Consider the following 21120-nt stretch of genomic DNA (forward strand, 5'->3'; position numbering starts at 1 on the left):
AGCAGAAGAAACAAAATAGCAACATAATCCAGTTTTACATATGATATATTTAATTATATTTTCAAATATATTACACCAAATCTTTCTTCACATAAAAATTACAAATTAAATACAACATCTAAAGATCATGGCAAATTATGGTTTTCCTTTGAATATTTTCAGGAGTGGATTATTGACCAGGCTATCACAATTTAAAAAAAACCTAGCTAAAACAAAAACCCCCACTATTTTCCAGACTCAGGTGCAAATATTTTCATTTACCTCAAATCATGCTGCATGTGTCCTAACAAAGTCATCCAAGAATTTCAATGTTACAGTGAGGAGTGGTTTGATTTACTGATAGCAGGTTGGATGGTAAAAAGGACGCTTGAGAAGGTGTATTCTTTTTCCTCTAATTGTGTCTACAAGCCTCCAGCCTCCACATGAAGTTGTCCAGAGAGTTGCTGCAGCTTTTGAGTCATGCTAGATATCCAGTTTTAAATATAAGTGGTAAAATTCTCTGTGCTGACCAGTTGCAGGTATTCCAGGGTACCTGATCGGTGGCTACCTACCCGCGAAAGCTCCTGTGCCTTGGATCCTTCATTTTCCCTTTTCTGAAGACTGTTGGTTATCATCTCTGCTAAGTCATCGTGTAACCGCTGCTGATTCTCCCTAAAATCAACAGGATGGGGAAAAAAAATCAGTGATTCACATGTTTTTGGTGATCCTCAGGTCCCCAAAGATTTTTAAACATTTCTATTCCCACGTTTATCTTAATGTCATTCACACACTACTGATAAAAAGTGGGGACAGGACAAATTCAGGTTCTGAATTTAGGAACAGAAGACGGATTTTCATGTGAGTTTTCCAGATAGTATGGATCAGTGTCTTTGCACAAGAGGTCTGTAGCTGTGTCATTATTGACCTTAAAAAGTCATGATCACTTGCACGAAAAGGAAGACACAGATTCAATCCTAATCAAAACAGTTTGTAGCTTTCAATATCATTACTTTATGACACCAGCTCTCAATATCATTACTTTATGGCACCAGGACTTTAACTATTCAACTTCAGGTGGCCTTCAGTAATAGAGTTGCCATTGTTTCAGAAACTTCTTCAGTATATTTGGCTTTTGCTGGAGTACCCCACATATGACAATTTTTAAGGGGCAATCATATATGAAGAAGTGAAAACAAAAGCACCGTGTGATACAGCTCAAGAGGTACTTTAAATTGTTGAATTTCAGAAGATTGCCAATTCAATAATTCTGATAGTCTCAACAGATCATATTAATTTAAAAAAACCAGTTCTGAATTTACAAAAGAGATGTATCATGAGGTAGTCTTGACAGTATTTCCTGCTCAGCCCAGACTCTTGTACTTTCCATTTAAAAAAACAACAAAGCTCATGAGATTCTGTAGCAGATTAAAAATTTGATTATTTCTGTTTTGTAAATGCCCTGAGAAAACCCTCATATTCCACTTAATCTCCTCTTTTCTCTTAGGGACTGAGAAATTTATTTGTGCAAAGGACACACTGTGAGACTCAAAACTTACAGTAGGAGCAAGCTGTAACATTTACTTATGCATTTCAGGACAAGGGATCCCCATGTATCTGGCAAACACCAATTTGCAATATCATTACTTCAATTTGTAAGGAAACAATGTCATTTCAAAGCAGATGGCAACAAATTTCCACTTACTGAAGAGCAACTGTACACAGGTGTTAAGAGCAGAAAATTAGGAACTTCCACATTTAGTGAGTTTGCAGGAAATAAAAAGATACTTATATGCAAAATATACCCTAAGAAAATGCAACAAGTTTTCCTGACTTCAATTTTGCATAGTTGCTCAAAAACATCACTTCCACTATTGCTACATTTTATTCAATTCTAATGCAAAATGATGGCTCAGCTCCAAAACATCAACCTCATATTTTTTTATTACTGATAATTTCTCTAAATGTTAGAAAGTAATCTCTTGTTTAATTTTTAAAGGCTTTATTCCTGTGCAGTACTACAGTAACTTTGTCCACCTCTTGTAGCAGAATAGTGCTTGAAATCCTGCAAGTTTCCTCTCACAAATTCCTCCACAAGAGTTCACAGGCACAACAGAGCTGCACACTCAATTGTGGTTATCCTCTTCCTGTAGTGTGACACACAGGTGCCACTAGGACTAAACTTGTGAGAACATTATTTTTTTAATTTTCCAGTCCATCTCTTGCTTTTATCACATTAGCAACTTGTCCTGTAAGTCTTACAACATTTCCAAGGCAAAGAAGCTGCTAAACATTTATATAGACAACCTTCAGCACACACACAGTCCCATGTAATGAATATTTACATGTTTATATGCATATACACTATCAAGCCTCTAACAACTGAAGGCAAATTCAATGGTATAAAAAATCCACAATGCCAAGGAGGAACAATAAAGGCTAAAGTGCAAAGAATGGGAACTTCTTCTCCCTTTTCACATAAAAAAACCATCTTACACAGAAGGAGGTGTTGGGAGATTGTATTTCTTGTCCTCAGTACCCGTCAACCAGTAGGTAATTTCTGTTCCTCTGCCCTAAAGAAGAGAAAGCACAATTTTGGGATTAGAATGCAATTTCCTGTAGTTAATTTACTTAAATAATACTCTCTTGCACATTGCCATGTTTGCCTTTGCTTATTTTCAATAATTGATGCTGACAGCAAAGGATTACAAATTAGATGTGAGAAGAAGGAGAATGGGGCAGATGCGGCTGCACTCTCACTTCCTTGTTCCATGACCTGAGACACAAACTGTGGGAGAGGTGAGCTGTGCTGCCTGCCATCAACTCCCAAGGACAGACAAGCAGAATAGATTGAAATAAATGGATTGGTAGATATTAGAACATGAACAAATTAACACTAATATTCAGCTTCCCTTTCAGCAGATGACTTCATTCTACAATCTTCTGTTCCACATGGTATGTTTCATTTATTCTCCACATCTTTATGTTACTTTAATTTATGAATTAGGGAGCTTTTCATTGCCTGAATTGACTTTATAGAAGTGTCTTCAACCACTAGAGACCGTAATACCTATTTTGATCAGTAATCCTTGTTCCCCAGCTGTTAATTGAGTTCTGGGGTACTCTCAGCTATTCAATGCTTTTTAAAATTCCTCTTCTCTGTGTTCATGGTTGCACAGGGTAAAGGTTACCTTCAAATACGTTTCTCCTCTCTCTTCGTACTGGAATTGGCAGTCTGTTCTTTTCAGGATGTTAATTGTGGAACCACTTACATGAATCCTTAAAGCTAAAAAAATAAAGAGACAATGAAAGCTCAGCCTGGAAACATCTCACACATATTAAGCATATGTGAAAACTGGTGCTATAACAGAAGCTCCTTCAATTGTTATCATCATAAATTCTGAGAGCCAGATTAAATGAGAAGCAATTACACTGCTGTATGAAAACTCTGACTGCACTACAGAGCATATCCAGGCAGGAATAGCTGGTACAGCCCTTGATCTGAAATACAGGTGACAATGGTATCTGTAGTAGTTAGATCTGTAGTAGTCAAAAGGGAAAAGAGTAATTGTGAGTGACCTATATAGGGAATGCTCATGTGAAGACACTAGGCAGAAGGAGGAAAAACTGGCTCTTGCCACAGTTCCCTAATGGTAAAGTTGATGACATAATTGCTTCAACTTAAAATACAGAGTCAATGTATTTACACAACAAAGCTGTAATACAATTCTAGGTCAAACTGAAATCTGTGGTTCATAGAGTAAAATTAAATTCCAGACACATAAGTATCATATCTTCCAAAGGAACTCAGGCAGTGAACCAGCCTACAAACTCCCTGTTACCAGCACTGAAGCATGAACAGGGAACAACTTTCATTGCCCAGTGAAATGCCCACTGTCACTTTGGACAATTAAATAATTGATAATCAAAACAAATATGGCTTCTTTATCTTTAAAACTTCTGCAAGCTGATAATATATTGTTCTCATCTGGAAACAGACACTTTAATCACAAATTAACCAATAGCCTTTGGTCCTGTTACACTGATAGCTAAAATTAACTCCTTACGCAAGCCTGTGGATTCCATCCGCGAAGCTGTGTTTACTGTATCTCCAAACAAACAGTAACGAGGCATTTTTATTCCAACCACACCAGCCGCACACGGACCTGCAAATGGGATGCAGAGAGGTAAAAAGGGTGAATCAAGAGACTTGATTTATTTGGCAGGTGTCTCATTGCTGCAAAGCACTGCAATGCCTGGGGGAACTCTGCATTCCTCACCAATGGCAATACTTTCTACCTCATTTCCCACAGTATCTTGTGGTCTCCCACTACAAACCAAGCCTAGCTCTGTTATTCTTGCATAATATAATAATATAATAAAAAGGACACAGCTGCACAGTGTTAATTGTATTTAAGCAGAATTTCTGTGCAGAAAAAAAGAAGTACATTTATTAACTGTCATGTTTGGAAGCAAGAGAAAAACAGAATAAGCTTCATTTTGCAAGGGTGAAGAGTAGTGCCTCAAGAGGCTTCCCAGTGCCTCAGTCACTTTCTCTGATGTGTTCCTCCCCTGGCAGTTGGTGTGGAAGTGGTTGAGGAATTTCCCAAAGTTGTTGCACTATCTGGAGTTCCCCTTTGATAAAAAGTATTTTTATAGATAAATTAAAACATTAAGTCCCACCAAGACTCAAAAAAAGTTTTGCCTCCAAAAGCATAAAATACAGGCTTTCATCTTTTGCCTAGATAAGCATAGCTGGCCATGACTGATCTCCACTTCAGTCAGAGAGAAATAATCTGTGAAGGTTTATTTGATACAACTGGTTTAATCACACCAGGAACAGTGGCTGTTGCTCATGCTGGCTACTGACTTAGGCTGTCAATTAATGGCTATGGGCTATTTCACTGCAGCAGGAGCAAAACAGTGACTTATTTACTTCTGTTACTCTTCCTCTATGTACAGTTTTTTTCAACCTGATTCTTCATGAGGAGTGCTGTGGTATCAGCACTGTGTATGGTGTATTACCAGATCTTGTATGGGTGTTAATTCTGTGCAAAACCAGGCAACAACATTGTCACCTGTTGATGTAGCATTACTGTGTACCAGAGTGAATTCCAATGCGAATCCAAACAGGCAGCCCTGGCAGATGTCTCAGTTCAAAAGATCCCATGAAGCTGAGGATGTCCAGAGCCATCATGGAGATGTCCACTGCGTGCCGGTTGCCATTCCTGTTCGGTAAACCACTCACCACCATGTAAGCATCACCAATGGTCTCCACCTGTGCAAATAAAATCAGAACTTACTGTTTCCAGACATAGAAGAGTACATCTTTAGTTAAAAGCAGAAAGATTTTATCAGATCCTCTTGTTCATGACTAAACATGTCTTCCCCTGAGAACAGGATTTTTTTAGTTTAAGGTAGCTGACATCATTTGGGTATATAAGTGTTTATAACTATACCCAGCATTCCAATTAATGAATGTCTGACCACCCGCTGTAGGAAATTTGGTATAAGTAGGCACACTGAAAGCATATTTAAATGAAGTAATCATTTAAATATGACCTGGTTTTCTTTCTTTTGCTTTGCTTAGAAGGCAGATTCCCAAATCCACCACATCATGCAATTTGATTTGTGTGTCCACTGGTTGTAAATTAGCAGAAGTACAGAGCTAATCACCTTGTAAACATCATGATGGTCAAGAATGTGGTCAAAGTTCTTGTAGATATCGTTGAGCATATCTACCACCTCCATAGGGGTGCTGTATTTGCAGAGTGTGGTGAAGCCAACAATGTCACTGAAGTAGATTGTGACTTCTTCAAACAACTCTGGCTCTACCAGGCCAGTCTCCTTCAAAGACTTTACTACTGGCCTGTGGAAATAGAGAAGACAGGAACACAGATGACTAGGGTTTACTATTAAAGGTATTTTTTAATGCAACCTAATTGCAGTATTGCTTTCTGTGTAGGAAACATTAAATAGTTTGCTGAAAACTGCCATTGTAATCACATTTTAGATGCCCATAATGCCTTTCAGCCAGGGACCTCAAAGCACTTACTAATGGTAATTAATGCACTACAGACTTTCAACATCCAAGTGTGTGACTAGTCATGAGGAAACTGAGACCCAGGCAACTGAGCTTCTTGGTTAAGGTCAGAAACAGGGATATTGAGTCAAATTTAAAACTGAAATTCTGAACTTCCTGATATGTAGACTACATTCTACCCATACAATAAGTAAGAACAGACATATTTTTCTGTTTTCCCAGCAGTAATTTCATTATAATAATTACATCAACTCATCCTGATTTCAGATGAGGTATCTTAGTCTGGTAATTTATGGAAGAAAAATTCAATACCATGATAGTCAATGTCTATTCAAGAGGGACCTTCTTTTTCTTGCAATTCTAAATCCAGGGAAATATCTGTTCCTAGTGGTGATACAAGAAGAGAAGAACTGAAAGAGACCCAGAAAATTACAGGTTTTGCACAATGCTGTGTTCCTCTACAATGAAATGGTAACAGACTGGTAGGAACAACAAAGAGTGGAAGGAGACACGAATTCCTTGTTGAACTATCTATACAGCCAGATCGTTCCTGATTTCCCCAAAAACTGTATTCAACACACACTTTTTTTTTACTTTTTTTTTTTGCTGATGAGTCATAAAATCAATAACTTGACAACTGAAATACCCTTTAAACTAGTAATGACATACCAGGATAGTTTTACTATTCCAAATGTGCACAATACCAAAATTACTGGTATTGCCAATATTAGAATGTCAATAATACTTATCCTATAGCATACTCCAGAGTATCCATCTAACCCATTATGGCCCAGCCAACCTCAGCCCCTCTCTTGCATTGCTAAACCCCAGCCTGAAGTTGGACTCCACTCAGTGCTCTTTAGCTGAAGACCCTCCTTCTAACCAGCAGAGCAGAGCTCTGTGATGTGGGATCACTGTAGATCTGTGTTCCCTGGAAGGCAGTGAAAGAGAGGCTTGTGCTGGAAAGGGGGATCCCATGCATGAAGAAATGTTGAGCAAGATAATGGGTCCCAATACCATCTTGGCATGAAACTCTACCATAGAGTGGAGAGCTCAGGGACAGCTGCTTCTTCTTTCTTTTCTCTCAGGATTAGATTAGATGGGAAGAAAATAGAACATAAACATTAATCCCATCCCCTACTCTGCAATAATTGTATGTATGTAAATAAAATGCCAGCAAAAATCCTCCTGGCCAGTTACCTTGGAAGTAACATGAAATTAAGCCTGTCTGCTCTGTCTCTCTCTGCTTTGTACAGCTCTGTCCTTTCCTCCACCAGGTGTTCCAAGTTCCGAGAGTACAGCTGTAGACGCCGGATCAGGGTATCCATATAACTTTCATTGGTCTGGCCATGGAAATTACTGCAAATAACAGAATTACACAGGAGTCAAGAAGAAAGACTGATAGACAGACATTGTTGAGAGCAGCTAAAAGGAGGCCAAAAAGCAGCAGCAGACAACTTCTCCAGTGTTTGACTTCCCTGTAGTTAGAGTGCAAAGTGCCTCAAGTGCGTCGTTCTTTTGCTTGCTTGGAGGCCTTATGTAAATGAAAGTCTATAATCCACACTTGTCAGTTGGAGCTGGTAATTCTTAAAGCACCCTTCAATCACCTAATGTTGTCTATTCCAGATTACTTTACAATCTGCTAATATTGTCTATTCCAGATTACCTTAGTTAACCCAGGAGCATTCATTTATAAAAAGTAACTGGGAAGCTCAGATTCTGAGAAGAAGCTAAAAATAGTAGGTAGAAAACTGCACATAATGTTTAGATGGGGACTGCAGCAGAAGAATTAAGACAATTTGGGGCTGTCTGTTTAGAAGACCAAAGAATACAGTGGAACAATGAACAGCCCCAGGGCTAATTTTGCTCACAAAATCCTGCAGACTCAAGCCTACTAACCCCTGGAAGCAGAAGTGTGGTAACATGAGCCACTCAAACCCATGTTTGTCTGGGCAGCCTGCACTCACCAAAGCAGTCTGAAAGTAATTGGGACCAGGCTGACTGGAAGAGTCAGATTAGTATTGTATCCAACAGGACTTCAAAATCACTCTTACTTCAAACAAATTTTGTATCAGGGATTCATCATCTTAGACCCACCCATATTGCATGTGACAAGAGGTAACCTCTTTGCTTTTGTAGGATGGAGGCTTAGGAGCTGAACCAGGAGGCCTTTATATTCAGCTGCAGAAAGTTTATTCAGCTGATACATTGTTATGCATAGTACAGCTGTCCTGCCCATGTAAAATGTAAAATGGTGCTGTTGGGGTTTGTTGATTGGGAGAGCCTTAAAAACTGGAAGCAATGACCCAGGAGAAGTGATTAAAAGCTCATGGTTTGGTCATTGAAATAATTAATTCAGACCAATGTTCTGCAGGAACAATGCAGCATTGTCCAGGTGGAAGGCCTGTGTAACCCCACTGGGTTTATCCAGCTATGAGCCTTATTATTTCCCCACAACTTTGTACCACCAGAGCCCTGTAATTAATACTTGTGTGTTACAACTCAGCATTTCTAGTCAGCTTAATTTGGGACCATCCAAACTTTCAAATCATCATTCAAACATCTATGTGCATTCATTTACCAAAACTTAAATAACATGAGTCACTATCCAACTCTTGACTCGAGACAAGGAGGGAATTACTTGATTGGTGAAAATCCCTAATTATCCAGCTTGCTACTTTCATAATATACCAATCTGAAGTATGGTGATCATCTCACCCTCACTCAACTAGGAAATTGTACACAGGTGTATGTATACATAACATATGCACATGCTCACCTACTTTTCTGCCAAAGAATAAAAGAGGACCTAAATGAAGACATTAAGGTTTTTCACTGACTGAATCATAATCATATCAATTTACACACTTAAAAATATGAGCTTTCTAATAGAGAAGGAGTTTGGAGCATCTTACAAAAAGCCCCTGCTACTCACCTGAATATTTTAGCCAGAGTACTCTCAATTTTCTTAAAGTCAGGCCTTTTCTCTGGATCCTCCTCCCAGCAGTTCTCCACTAGTGTATATACCTTCAAACAAAAATTTAAGGAAAAGTCTACCTGAGTAATGGATCTTGACAGACAGTAGTGCTAAACAGCACTAGTTCATTAGGGAATTTCTGGTTACTCTTGACTAGCAACATATTAAATTGTGTGACTAACTGTCTTGAACCTATGGTTAGAACACTCATTGCAGGCATCTCAACTCTGTGATGACTACTGACATGATCTTAACTCGAATTTGCAATATACAAATGAAAGGCAAGTGAATGGATCCAGTCTTGCAGACTGGTGTCAGACACAGTTACTGACATGGTGGTAAATGCTGTGGTAATTTCCAATATCCTATGTATGGGATTTTTCTGAAACTGGTGATTCAGCCAAAAAGAATGGGGCTGACTGATGAATATGTGAATATCTACAATACAGACATTTTCATCCACACAAGAAGCCATAGGGACTACACCAGTGAAAAGAGGTATACTTGAGGTGTAATTCATCCCATCTCAAAGATACCTAGAAGAGGTCAGAAGAGTGAGAGCATAAATGTCTATTTGTTTCCAGTGAAATAATTTCCATGACTCATATTCCACATTGCTGCTAACAACTATAGAACGCAATTTCTTGCCACAAGTTAGGGCCTTTGGAATAAAATGCATAGCTTCCACCTTCCCATGATCATAGGCTTTAGTTTGGCCAGGACTTCCACTCTTCACCCAGAAAATGGCTTTGTTAATTATTAGCTTACTTCCGCCTGCCTTTCTCCCACTGTTTCCAAGGTCAGGTCTGGTCGGAAAGGCTTTACTCCTTTGCAATTCTCCACTCTGTAAAGTTTCTCTAGTACACAAAAAAGATCAAAGTTTTAAACAAAAAAGCATAAGAAGGACATTGTCATTGTCTATAGCAGTCTATGCTGTTACAAGGTACTGTACAAACAGAACTCTTGACCACAGTTCCCTCATTTTGATGTGAATTTCAACTTTGAAGCTTTTCTAAATATATGGCACAAGACCAAAAAAGGTTGGCTTGAAGGTCCCTGAAAGCAAAACAAATAGAAATGTACATGAGTATTTACTGGTCACAGCAAATACCGTGGTTATGGCATCTTCCCAAATGAATGTTGGGCATTATTAGTGTGCCTCTCAGCATGAAGTATAATTATAGTCAAAAACAATGTGAAAAGCCCATTGCAACTTGATCAAAAGTGTGGAGACATACGCCGCTCATTAGAGCAGTTCAAATCATCCTGCAGATGCTTAACTTCCTTAAAACTAAGCTATTCATATAAATGGGTTAAAAGCATTGCATTTGTTAACTCATTTGTACTCCTAGTCATAAAACCCATTCTATGAAAGTTATTTGGACTCTGAACACATCAAAATCAGGCTGCATTTGCACAACTCAATTTAAGCACAGTAAGAGAGAACTAAAGCAAAAACATCTTCCTTTGTCTTTTTCCTGCAGACTTCAAAAATTCCAGGGAAAGTAAGGTGTTTAAAAAAGAGAAGTAATTTTTTACCTCTGGAGTTAAGGGAAATTGAAAGGGATTTGTGAATCAGAACAGATTATTTATATTAATAATGTCTGATTATATTTTGGATACAATTTTACTGAAGGAAGCATATAATGACATGGGGAAGATCTATAATTGCACTGGTCTAGGGCAGCTACAGATGCCTAAACATGCCAATGTGCATGATCACCCCAAAATGATATGGCAGCTTCCGACTTTTTGGTACAGAAATTACAGACTAGAGAAGGAGCAGGAAACTTGAGTCTCCCAAATGCTATAGAGGTGAGAAACTGCTGAGAAGTCTTCTGTGGGCTAAGAGACAAGAAAGTCTGTGTAGGGCTCATGTATGCAGGCAGGAATGTGCTGGCTTTCCATGCTTGGACACACACCTGAGAGAGGAAGTAACAGCACCTATTAGCAATGCTGCAATTAGTCAGTGACAGAAAGTAGTGGAACAAAAAGGCAGCTTGAATTGAGCATTGGTACGTGGCAAGATTTCAGAGTCTTGAGCAGTGAATGAGGTGTTTCTGCAGAAGAGTGGAGTAACCAGATGGGGAACAGCTTCTTGCAGAGATGTCAGTGAAAAGGACTATGACCTACTTCTACACATTAGAAATCCAGTTCTGTATACCTCTCATGGGACTTCTTCTCTCTCATTAGCAGTAATATTATTCTACATTAAGTTGATTGATACATATTTTCATGTTGAGAAAATTGGCTCACAGAGTAACTGAAAGTAGAGTTTAATTTTGCTAAGTTGGTGGATGGAGCTCAGGTATGGGGTTTTTTAAAATAAGTCTTTTAAAGTCTGAACACAATCTTAGCTACTGTCATTTAAGCCTGGAGAAGCAGTTATATCAGTTATCCTGAAATATTAATATAATGTCTTCTAATTTGCAGAGACTAACTTCTGATAGCCTAGCCATTGAAAGAGTTTCTCTTGTGACTTAAAAACCAAATGAATCTAACATACAACAGGGACATTTCTTCATCCACTACCACTGACTCTAATTTGGTACTTTTCCCCCTCTTTTTATCTTGGACATTTGTAAATTAATGGTCACCCCAAGTTTAAGCTACTGTCTTCCAAAGTTAGATGATGCCACAAGCAAAATGCAGAAGTGTTTGAATAAGTTGGTTCACTGTCTTGCTCATCTTGGCTAATGAATGAATCAGGCATTTAAATGAGGAGCGACTTCAGCAATATGTAATAAAACTAATTCCTTTCTGTTACATGAAATTTGATGAACTGATGAACATTTTACTCAACTTGCATAAACAAAAGTCAAGAATAATACCAGAAGCCATTAGACCAGCAATGTGTATCTAGACATCTAATAATGCTTTTATGGAAAAAAAGTTTTGTGGAGAAAACAATCTCCTTGGTGAATGGAAAATGTAAAATTTCACCTGAAATTTACAAAGCAGATTATTTTTTTAAATTACAGTGGACCCAGACTTAGCAAACAGATTTCACGCCTAGTAAATTTGTTGTTGTTTTACCTCACATGCTAATATGTAACCATCTCCAGGAACATCACTTAGGTGCTGTTAGGTACCTAGCTTAGGTGCTACAAAATCTTTAAATTCCATTGATTGCCCTCTTGCTGTTTGAAAGGGACAGTCTTTCCAAAAAGACAGAATACAGCATTAAGACACAGGTCAAAGATAAAACAAGGAACCAGGTTCTGGCTGTGACAGCCAGGGTCAAAGACAGAGCAGTGAGGATGCCACCACATCTCAGAAAAGCAAAGAAACACTATGTCTGAGACTAACTTAATAGCATTAACACAACACAGAAAGACTGCAAATGCTCAACAAGCCATTAAAAGAATGTAGCTTGCTATAGATTTGCTTTACAAGTCAAAATGAGCAAGGCAGGGCATTGCACTTTCCACATGTTGGCAATATCTGTAAAATTCTTGCATTCATAAGGATTGTGCCTGCCTCTTCCCAAGAAATAGGAATAGAAAGGCTTTATTTTCTCTACCTTTCATTAAGCATGGAATCCTGAACAGTTTGGTTTCAGAACAGACATTTCTAATTTCCATTAGATCTACATTTCTATTATAGAGTTGGTGATGTCAAAAACTGTGTTTCCCCAAATATGAACACAGATTTGTGATAGTGTAGGACGATGAAGATGCCCAAGAAATTATTCTCAAATGTGACTCAGTAAAAGGGCTATTAGACTGTCAAGCTGCTGCTCTAGATGTTTTAACAAATGTGAGGCGGATCTAACAGAATGACTCAGAGGTAAAGGCTATGTCTAAATTTGTTGTTAGTAACTGTTGTTAGTCACTAGGAATATCCCAAACCCACACATGTTTCTCTGTCAGTTTTAGTACATAATAATGCCTGGATCCTGGGAATTGGGATTGACTGGGCTGGATAGGAGTGGATATTGTCCCGGTTTTAGCTAGGCTAGTTAATTTCTTCTCAGAGACTGTTAGCATGTTGTGTTTTGATTTTGGAATAAGAATGGTAACACACTGATGTTTTGGTATTTTGCTAAGCTGTATTTATCCTAAATGAAGGACTTTTTTTTAAACTTGTTTCAGGTCCCCTGCCAGTGAGGGGTTACTTTATTTTCAATTATTTAACTGTTCTTATCTCAACCTGTAAGTTTTACTTTGATTCTCCTCCTCATTCCACCAGGGGGATGGATGGTACAGAGGGGAGGGTGAGCAAGTGGCTGCATGTTGCTTAATTCCCAGCTGGGCTTAAAACCACAACAGCTACTCAAAAACAATGTCCTAAATGCACAATACAGGGTTTAATAGATGCACTACAGGAGGAGATTATTTTTCTGACAGAAGTTAAATTGCTAAAGTTAATTATAACCAGCTTGAATGAAGTCTGAATTGCTAGTTTTTAAATGCCAACTGTTCTTGTGTCATGCAGCTGAGTTTTTGTTTTTCTGTGTTGACAATGCTGATTTATGCTGCCTAAAATAAATGGCATATTACATGTTGTTTCCAAGTCAAAATAGAAAAACCTTTGAGGCCTTTAAATGTTACAGTAAGTCTGGACAGCATTGTATAATGTTAACTTCTGTAATGCTGGGCTCAAGGTGAGAAGGAAGAGGAAGGGCAAGAAAACTCAATGCAAACTTTAGTTACAGAAGTAGGGACACTTGCCCCCACAGTGAGATCCTTCAAACAGGCTCTTCATTCACCACAGAGAAAGGAGCAGCTGTTCAAGCAGTTATCAGAGACAGTGCCTTTCAGAAAACATGGAGAATGGGCCAGTTACAGCTACAACCATCCCAGAAGGCTGCAATAGAGGGGAGTCCAGTGGAATTACCTCTGTTGTCCCAGCAGTGTTTGGTGTAGAAGGTCTCTCTGCGCAGGATGATTTCTTGGGCAATGATCCCATAGCTGTACACATCACCCTTCTGAGATACATCAGCATGCCGGAGATGCTCAGGAGCTGTCCACAGGTCTGAGGATACAGATGGCAATGCAGGATGATGTAAAGGGGAAAGGAGAGAAGCAATTGCAAAAAAGGGTGATCCTTCTCAGACCATCCACTGGCTATAACAATATTTCCTTTTACTCTTTTCATATCCAATCCAGAGCCCACTGCTATTGTGTATTTCCTACTTTAGCATTTTTCTTGAGAAGCTGACATCAATACAGGTTAGATAAAACTCTGATGTAGTTTTCAGTTTTCTGGGATTTGCTGACCCTGCTACTTTCCACTGTAGATGCAGACTCTTACACCTTCAGAAAAGTTATGTTTATTGGCAATGAACTTGCTCTTAGCTACGTTTCAAAGGCTTCTTAGAAGTAGCCTATGTATCTGGATAAGACCAAGGAGTGCCAGTGCTATAATAAAAATACTCTGAGCCATAAATTATTGAGCTAGGAGGTGCAAGGAGTTTTTATAAACAGTGTCTGATAAAAAGACAGCAATATTTCCCAATGACCTTGATATCATGAAGCTATTGAAATAATTTTCAAGTGCTTTTGAGTCTGACATAATATTACCTGCTCATAACTACTTGCCTTCTACAGAAATTATTAATCTGTATTTCTAGTGTAATGAGTATACGCTGCACCTCAAAACCAGAATGCTGCCATGGTACAACAGCTGTGACATACTGGTGACATAACACAACAGAGACCTGAACACAGTGACCATGAAGACAGTGTTATGATATTAGGCTGTAACGTCCAGCCACAATGAATCTGTGGATCTCTTGTGAAACACTGAGTTTTCATCAAGGACATAGACTGAGTAGCCAGAAATTTTGAGTCTGTTTACAAGCAATAAAAGAAGATAAATACATTACAATGTACTACTACTACTACTACTACTACTACTACTACTACTACTACTACTACTACTACTACTACTACTAATAATAATAATAATAATAATAATTTTTTAAAATTTAAATTAAGAATTAATAGAATATTTATGTTCAGTGAACTTTTCTTAGTCCTTTTTAATGTTCTTATTGCTACTCTTGAGTATGTTTGTGTCTTAATGTAAAAATTTTCTGCAAACTTGTTGCAACCAGTTTCTTTTCAGGTCATATGCTGCAGTTGCAGCACAATGCTGTGCTTATTATACTTCAAGCTCTACTCTACATATTCATATGACATAATTTCAGATGGGCTCATCTTTTCACTCCAGATCAAGTAAGAAGGAAAAGATGAGTAGAAAGGAGTGTTCTATTTTACAGAAATATTCTATGAATGTGAGGTGAATAGAAAATGTAGAGAAAAGCCATTAATATTATTTCAATGTGGCTGAGCATATATTATGAGATTCCTAACTAAGGAATAAGAAACAGAGTTATCATCACATATCAATACAGATTTTTTCAAGGATTATCAGAGTCATGTCTGTTACTGTTTAAATGATATCAAGGAGCACCATGGTAACACATGTATCTAGTCAATTACAAGATTTATGGTAAATTAACTCTTTTTTTTTTCTTCACACAGTTTCAGTACTACTGCTGAGAAGAGCTGTTTGCATGAAGGACTTCGATACTGAAAATGTTTCTCACATCTCAATCACAGGTGAAATCTCTGTTTTCTAAACTAAAAGCTGAATATTCATCTTTCCTTTGTTCTCACACTGTCTGCTAGTAATTCTTCCATTGTGCTATGTCAGTTAAAAGGATATAATGGCTGCTATAATATGAATCAAAGTTGCATTGTTTTCTACTATGTACAAGACGTAATTAGACCCTACTGGTCTATGAAGATAAGAAAATTCCACTGGGTTGGAAACTGTGAAGGAGAGTCCAGTCAGGCATCTTTTTACCTTTCCTTGGAGGCAGAATTGAATTACAGCCAAAATCAGTGATCTTCACTACCATGCGATTGTCTACTACACAGTTTGTGGATTTGAGTCGACCATGGACTTCAGTTTTGCTTGAGTGCAGGTAAGACATCCCCTGTGGTTGAGAATAAAAGAGAAAGAAAGCACAACTACATGTGGGACACTCAGATGTTACCAGACTCAACAAGAATGTGAATATTAGCATAATATCTGTGCAAGTAATTAGATGGACTTCATCTGCAATGGATATGCATAAATCACAATTCCCTTTCATATTATTATTTTAAAAAGGAGACTTTCCAAGGTCTTAGGAACAGTCAATATTGAGAAATGAGGAAGTCGGTCATGGGAGGCCATTCTTACTCTTAGTTAACAACAATCTGACATACCATCTTGGTTTTGTCAATATTAGAGCACATGTAATTAAGGAAATGTATTTCCTCCCAGAAAAGTTTTAATTTCACTTGCAATAAATGTCTTTGGGTAAATTTAATATAGATTTCTTGGAATGTCACACAAAAAGTGCTTCCAACTACACGTTCATCCAACGGACACAAGAAGTGTGAGAGGAATTGCTTCTTATGTCTGTATTGTCTTTGAAGATCACCATACACGAGAAATGTTTTCTGAAACATTGCAGCAGATCCTGTAATTGCAAAGCAGAGGGCTCCAGAGCAGTCAATGCAGAGAGTGTCAGATGATGCACTAGTGCTTAGATCAGACAGAGGATCAGATTAGACAGACATAAAGGTCTCTGCTGACCTGACTGTTTATGGTTTTCTCTGTACAAGGCAATACACAGCAGTTATCCATGAGCTAAACCTGAAGTGAGCATGAGGCCTGGCCAGTACAGTTTCATCTTTATCTCCTGAGATTCAGACTCCTGACTCACAACACACAGCGGCATACAGAGGTGTGTAGCTTGCCCCTTTTTACTCATTGCCTCTAAATTATCTGATCTAGCCTAAGACACTCAAATATGGTGCAATGCATGAGAAGGGGCTAGCACTGAGGCACAGCAGGCAAAGATTATTAAGTGGGTGTCAACTGAAGAAGGGAGTAGTTATGCTAATTTGTACCATCTTGCTATTATTTATTCTGTTTCATTTCACTCTTCTGAACTACTTAAACTCACACCAACTTATAACCTACTGATGGTTGTTCTTCTTCCTATAGCCCTCATTTCTTCGTGCTCAGTATATGAAGTGCAATCTCTATCCTGTGGAAGTTAGAACAGGTATGTTATATCTGTTCAGTTTCTTCTCTGAATGATCTTCCACTTAGGCTCCTACATGTATAGCTCATCCTTTTCTATAACTGGTAGAATCTCATCAGGGTTACATGGCTCATGTGGTCATGATACACTGTATGACATGCTGAGTTTTCTTTTCAAATACTGGGTTACTCCTAATTGGGAATGGATCAGCAAATGCTACAAGAGATCACTGAGATACAAGCTGAGTTTTGGGCAGAGTAGGTGTATGCCTGAGACACAAGCTGCCTGCAAAAGATGCAATCTCTGGAGAATGCTGTTGGACTGGTTATCCTGGACCTATCTAGACCATGCCAAATTTACAGAGATTGTGCGCACACTATACCCAAGGAACAAATTTCTTGATTAAGCAGCTTTTAGCATGCAGCCCTGATGCCACTACCCAGGATGTTTTGCCTGCTTTAGGCCCTTTTTCCTCCAGCAACGCCTTCTTCCAGCTCCTGCTTTCATTAGCCACAAAATATTTCCATTACTGCAGCAGAATTCCCAATAAGTATCAGCATCAAATGACAGGCAAAGGTAATTTAGATTTCCTTACCCCAAGGCTTTCTTGTTAACAACTTCTGGAGGCAAAGGTCTTGTAAATGTCCCTGATAAAATTTTCCTCTTTCCTCCCCACTAACATAGGCACCTACCTGAAAACACAGAACCTATTAAAAACCCACAATGTGATTTTCAAAATTTATAATGGCTTTCAGTACAATAGTTCCAAATATTTGAGCATTCTTGTAACCTTTGCTCTGGAGCTCTGAAGCTTTAGTTCTGACTGACAAACCTTTTCCTGGCACAATGCAAGAATATTACAACCCCTTGCACAATATGCTGCAGCAGCCACTTATTTAATAAATAGTATTGCAACGACAGTGTATGCACTAATAACTACAAGGCTTGATTACTGCAATTCTCTCTCAGCAGACCTTACATCAGAGCTCTTTGGGCACATGGCCAAATCCATGTAGTTATAAGGTGCTCCCATCAATCCAAGAGGCAGCTACAATAGCAAAAAAGAAATCAAAGATGGAGGGGGGGAAGTAAACGGAATAGATTTAGGGCTTCCTCTTTGGCCACATCACCTTTTCTATTGAATTAGAGACTGCTCCAAGAATAGTCATCACTTGGCTGTTTGCTCCAGGGAATACAGGAGACCCAACCTTTGTTCAGAAACAGATGCAGCAGCTTCTCAAGCAAGCATAGTACAAGGACTGTTTGGGCCATGGTAAAAGCAGAGTGTATGAAAGTGGCGGTGTGGAGAGGGAGAAGCATCTCAAAAGGAAGGCAAAGGAACACCAGGTCATAAGTATTTTAATAGTCTGGAGAGCTGCAGCTGGACTTGAAAAGGACAGATACTGAGATGAGAGGAACTGGAGTTGAGAGGCCATGAAATTACTTCTTTAAAAAGAGAAGCCATTCAAGTAAATATAGACATGGTGCTTGGAGGTTTAGAAGATATGGTTTGGAAAAAGCAATACTAGAATTTCATGGAAATGTGTAGGTCCCAGAAGCTTCACCATAGTATCAAGGAATAGGAGAGTTGGCAGGTCATCCAAACAACAGTAATTTTCCTGATAATCCTAGGTACATACAAGTTTTCATGAAGAGTTTGTGAACCATCTCTCCTAACAGCTAATAATGCTCAGAAGCCATGCCACATAACAGATGCTTTGTGCCAATCCATCCTCAGGTGCCATGTCCCCTTTACCAATGGTGCAGCAAATGACTGGCTGTGCAGTCTCAGCATAAATGCAGTCATTGGGCATTTGGTCACTCCCTTCAGAGGGACTGGGATTTTTCTTTCCTCATAAACAGAGACAGTACTAATCATTATTTTCTAAGGAAACATCTGAAGGTGATCTGAGGGTACAAAGGGTTAAAAAATACCCTGGGTTTTGAGGAGGAAGAGAAACTCCTCTGCTATTTTAAATGAAACTTTAACTGAACGTTAACTGAACGTGAAAGTCATTATCAAGGCCAACAAACTGTGACAATTTGGATTAAGTGGGCTTTAATAAAGCACAAGATTTTCAATATCTCTTTAGAACAGACACAGTGGAGTCATTCATAGTGGAGACCAAATCTGAACTGGTGCATGTAGGAAAATAGGAGGCCTGTTCAACTCAAACCAGCTATAGGAAGAGGAGAGCAGCTGAGCCCTAGCAAAAAGACTCAGATTGTGGAGGGGATTCTCTACATTATCTGTAGAGGCATAATGAATTATTACACCAGTGAATTACAAAGGGTCCTTACCTACTAGCTAAACAGTTACAAGTGTCTAATGTAGAACAGAATTTCTTTTACTGTGCATATTGATTTTTCCTACCGCAAGGACCTAAAAAGCAAAGATCTGTTGAAAGCTACTGAAAACCAGCCTTGGTTTCTGTACATGACTAATTTTTTCCCTCTCCAACTGCTTGAAATGGATAGCTGTAGTGAGAAACTAGAGTATTTCACTCTAATGAGAAAATCACGATGCTACATGAACAGCTTGTTTAGAAAAAGTTGATCCCATCTCAGGATAGATATTAGAATAAGTCTGTGATTTGAAAAAATACAGTTTTGCTCTGTATGCTTTACCTGAGGTCACAAAGCAGTGTGTTTTGCAGAGCTTGTGACTACATCAGCCCTACTTATCAGAAGCACTGGTCAGCAGATTGTAACCCTCTGATCTCTGGGCCACATTTCTTTGGGGTATACTTCATTTGTTTATTTATAAATAGCCCCAGGCCAGTTCTGGCCCCTATTTCCTCCTTCAGTCTGAAAGCCACTGGTTTCTCCTGCCTCAGATAACTGTCCCCAGAAGAGAACAGGCTGGAAGGGCATACAGCTCTAGGAAAGAAGAAGACTTTGAGAGCTACGCTTCTCAGAGGATCAGTTCTGCAAGACAGGACAGGCTGATTTACATTGCACTGTCAGCAGTCCACTTACCTTGGCAATATCATACATGACAGAGATTTTAAATTCCCAGTCCATGAACGTGCCATCAGGGTAGGATATTTTATCATTTAAAACATCCTGTCAAGAGAAGAAAATTTTTTCAGGGAAAAAGCAGAAGATGAGATATGGGTGTACAAATTGCATGCCTTTCAACCAGCAACTTTGGTTTTTATAGAGAGTACATGCACTAGAACAGAAGTTGACTCAAAAAATAGGGAATATTAAATATATATTAAGTTTAGACAGAGCTAGAAAAGTGGGGACTACAGAAAAGAGAGGTTACTGCAATTAAAAATAGGTTGTGAATTCGGTTTTCAAAACAAGTTTTTAATAACACAAAATAGCTGAGAAACAAATGGTTAAGTTGTGCAAGAGGAAGGGAGAGGATTTTCCATGTTTTGTGCTCACAGTCCATTTCCTACCAATTTACTCCTAGCCTAACAAGTTCAAAGTAAACTGTTGCTTTATCTTTGCCTGCCAGTCATTTGCAGTTCTTTCAGCCACGATGACATCCATTGATAAAGGTAAACTTCCATGAGTATGCCAGTTTACCAGAAAATAACTTAGAGAACAATTATTTTGCTGCCTTGTTGTGAGTTTGTTCCAGAGACCACTGCTACTGATGACAGTCTTTGTATGATCACAGAAGCAGAGACAATATATACCCTCAGAAGAGCTGATGATTATCACTTCATGATTGGCACTGAAATAATATTGGTAGTAATAAACCAGTAATAAAGTAGTAAGTCTTTCCATATTCTTGATGGCATCAATTTACCATTTCTTTTTATAAACAAAAAATAAGGGTTATTTTCCCTTATAATGCAGAACTTGCCAGTTTTCTCCCTTACTAATATTGAATATATTATTTTTTTCTGTCCTTGCATACTGTGGTACACAAGCACATCAGCAGAGACAACAGCTACAGATTGGAAAATGAAGAACAAGTTAAATCCTATATGCTTCCAATAGGGGACACAATACCAATACTGGCTGTTACTGTGGCCTGGGTCTGTACTTTTCCTTGGCTCGCCCTCACCTCGTCCTCTTGCTGCTGAGAACCATCAAAGTGACACAGCAGAAACT

General features: G+C 38.6%; 1 protein-coding gene across 1 annotated transcript in view; it reads right to left on the reverse strand.

The window, feature by feature from the left end:
* Positions 1-476: 476 nt before the first annotated feature.
* The window catches only part of GUCY2C (guanylate cyclase 2C), a 43996-nt gene continuing 23352 nt past the window's right edge, over positions 477-21120 (reverse strand). The window contains exons 16-27 of the mRNA XM_036401099.1: positions 20026-20112; positions 15813-15945; positions 13836-13973; positions 9765-9853; positions 8955-9046; positions 7220-7378; positions 5653-5845; positions 5080-5254; positions 4044-4142; positions 3168-3262; positions 2473-2549; positions 477-651 (exon numbers count right to left, since the gene is read on the reverse strand). Coding sequence (XP_036256992.1) covers positions 477-651; positions 2473-2549; positions 3168-3262; positions 4044-4142; positions 5080-5254; positions 5653-5845; positions 7220-7378; positions 8955-9046; positions 9765-9853; positions 13836-13973; positions 15813-15945; positions 20026-20112 — 1512 coding nt within the window. The remainder of the gene's footprint in view (positions 652-2472; positions 2550-3167; positions 3263-4043; positions 4143-5079; positions 5255-5652; positions 5846-7219; positions 7379-8954; positions 9047-9764; positions 9854-13835; positions 13974-15812; positions 15946-20025; positions 20113-21120) is intronic.

Source organism: Molothrus ater, chromosome 5, assembly GCF_012460135.2.
Source record: "Molothrus ater isolate BHLD 08-10-18 breed brown headed cowbird chromosome 5, BPBGC_Mater_1.1, whole genome shotgun sequence".
In the NCBI taxonomy this organism is placed as follows: domain Eukaryota; kingdom Metazoa; phylum Chordata; class Aves; order Passeriformes; family Icteridae; genus Molothrus; species Molothrus ater.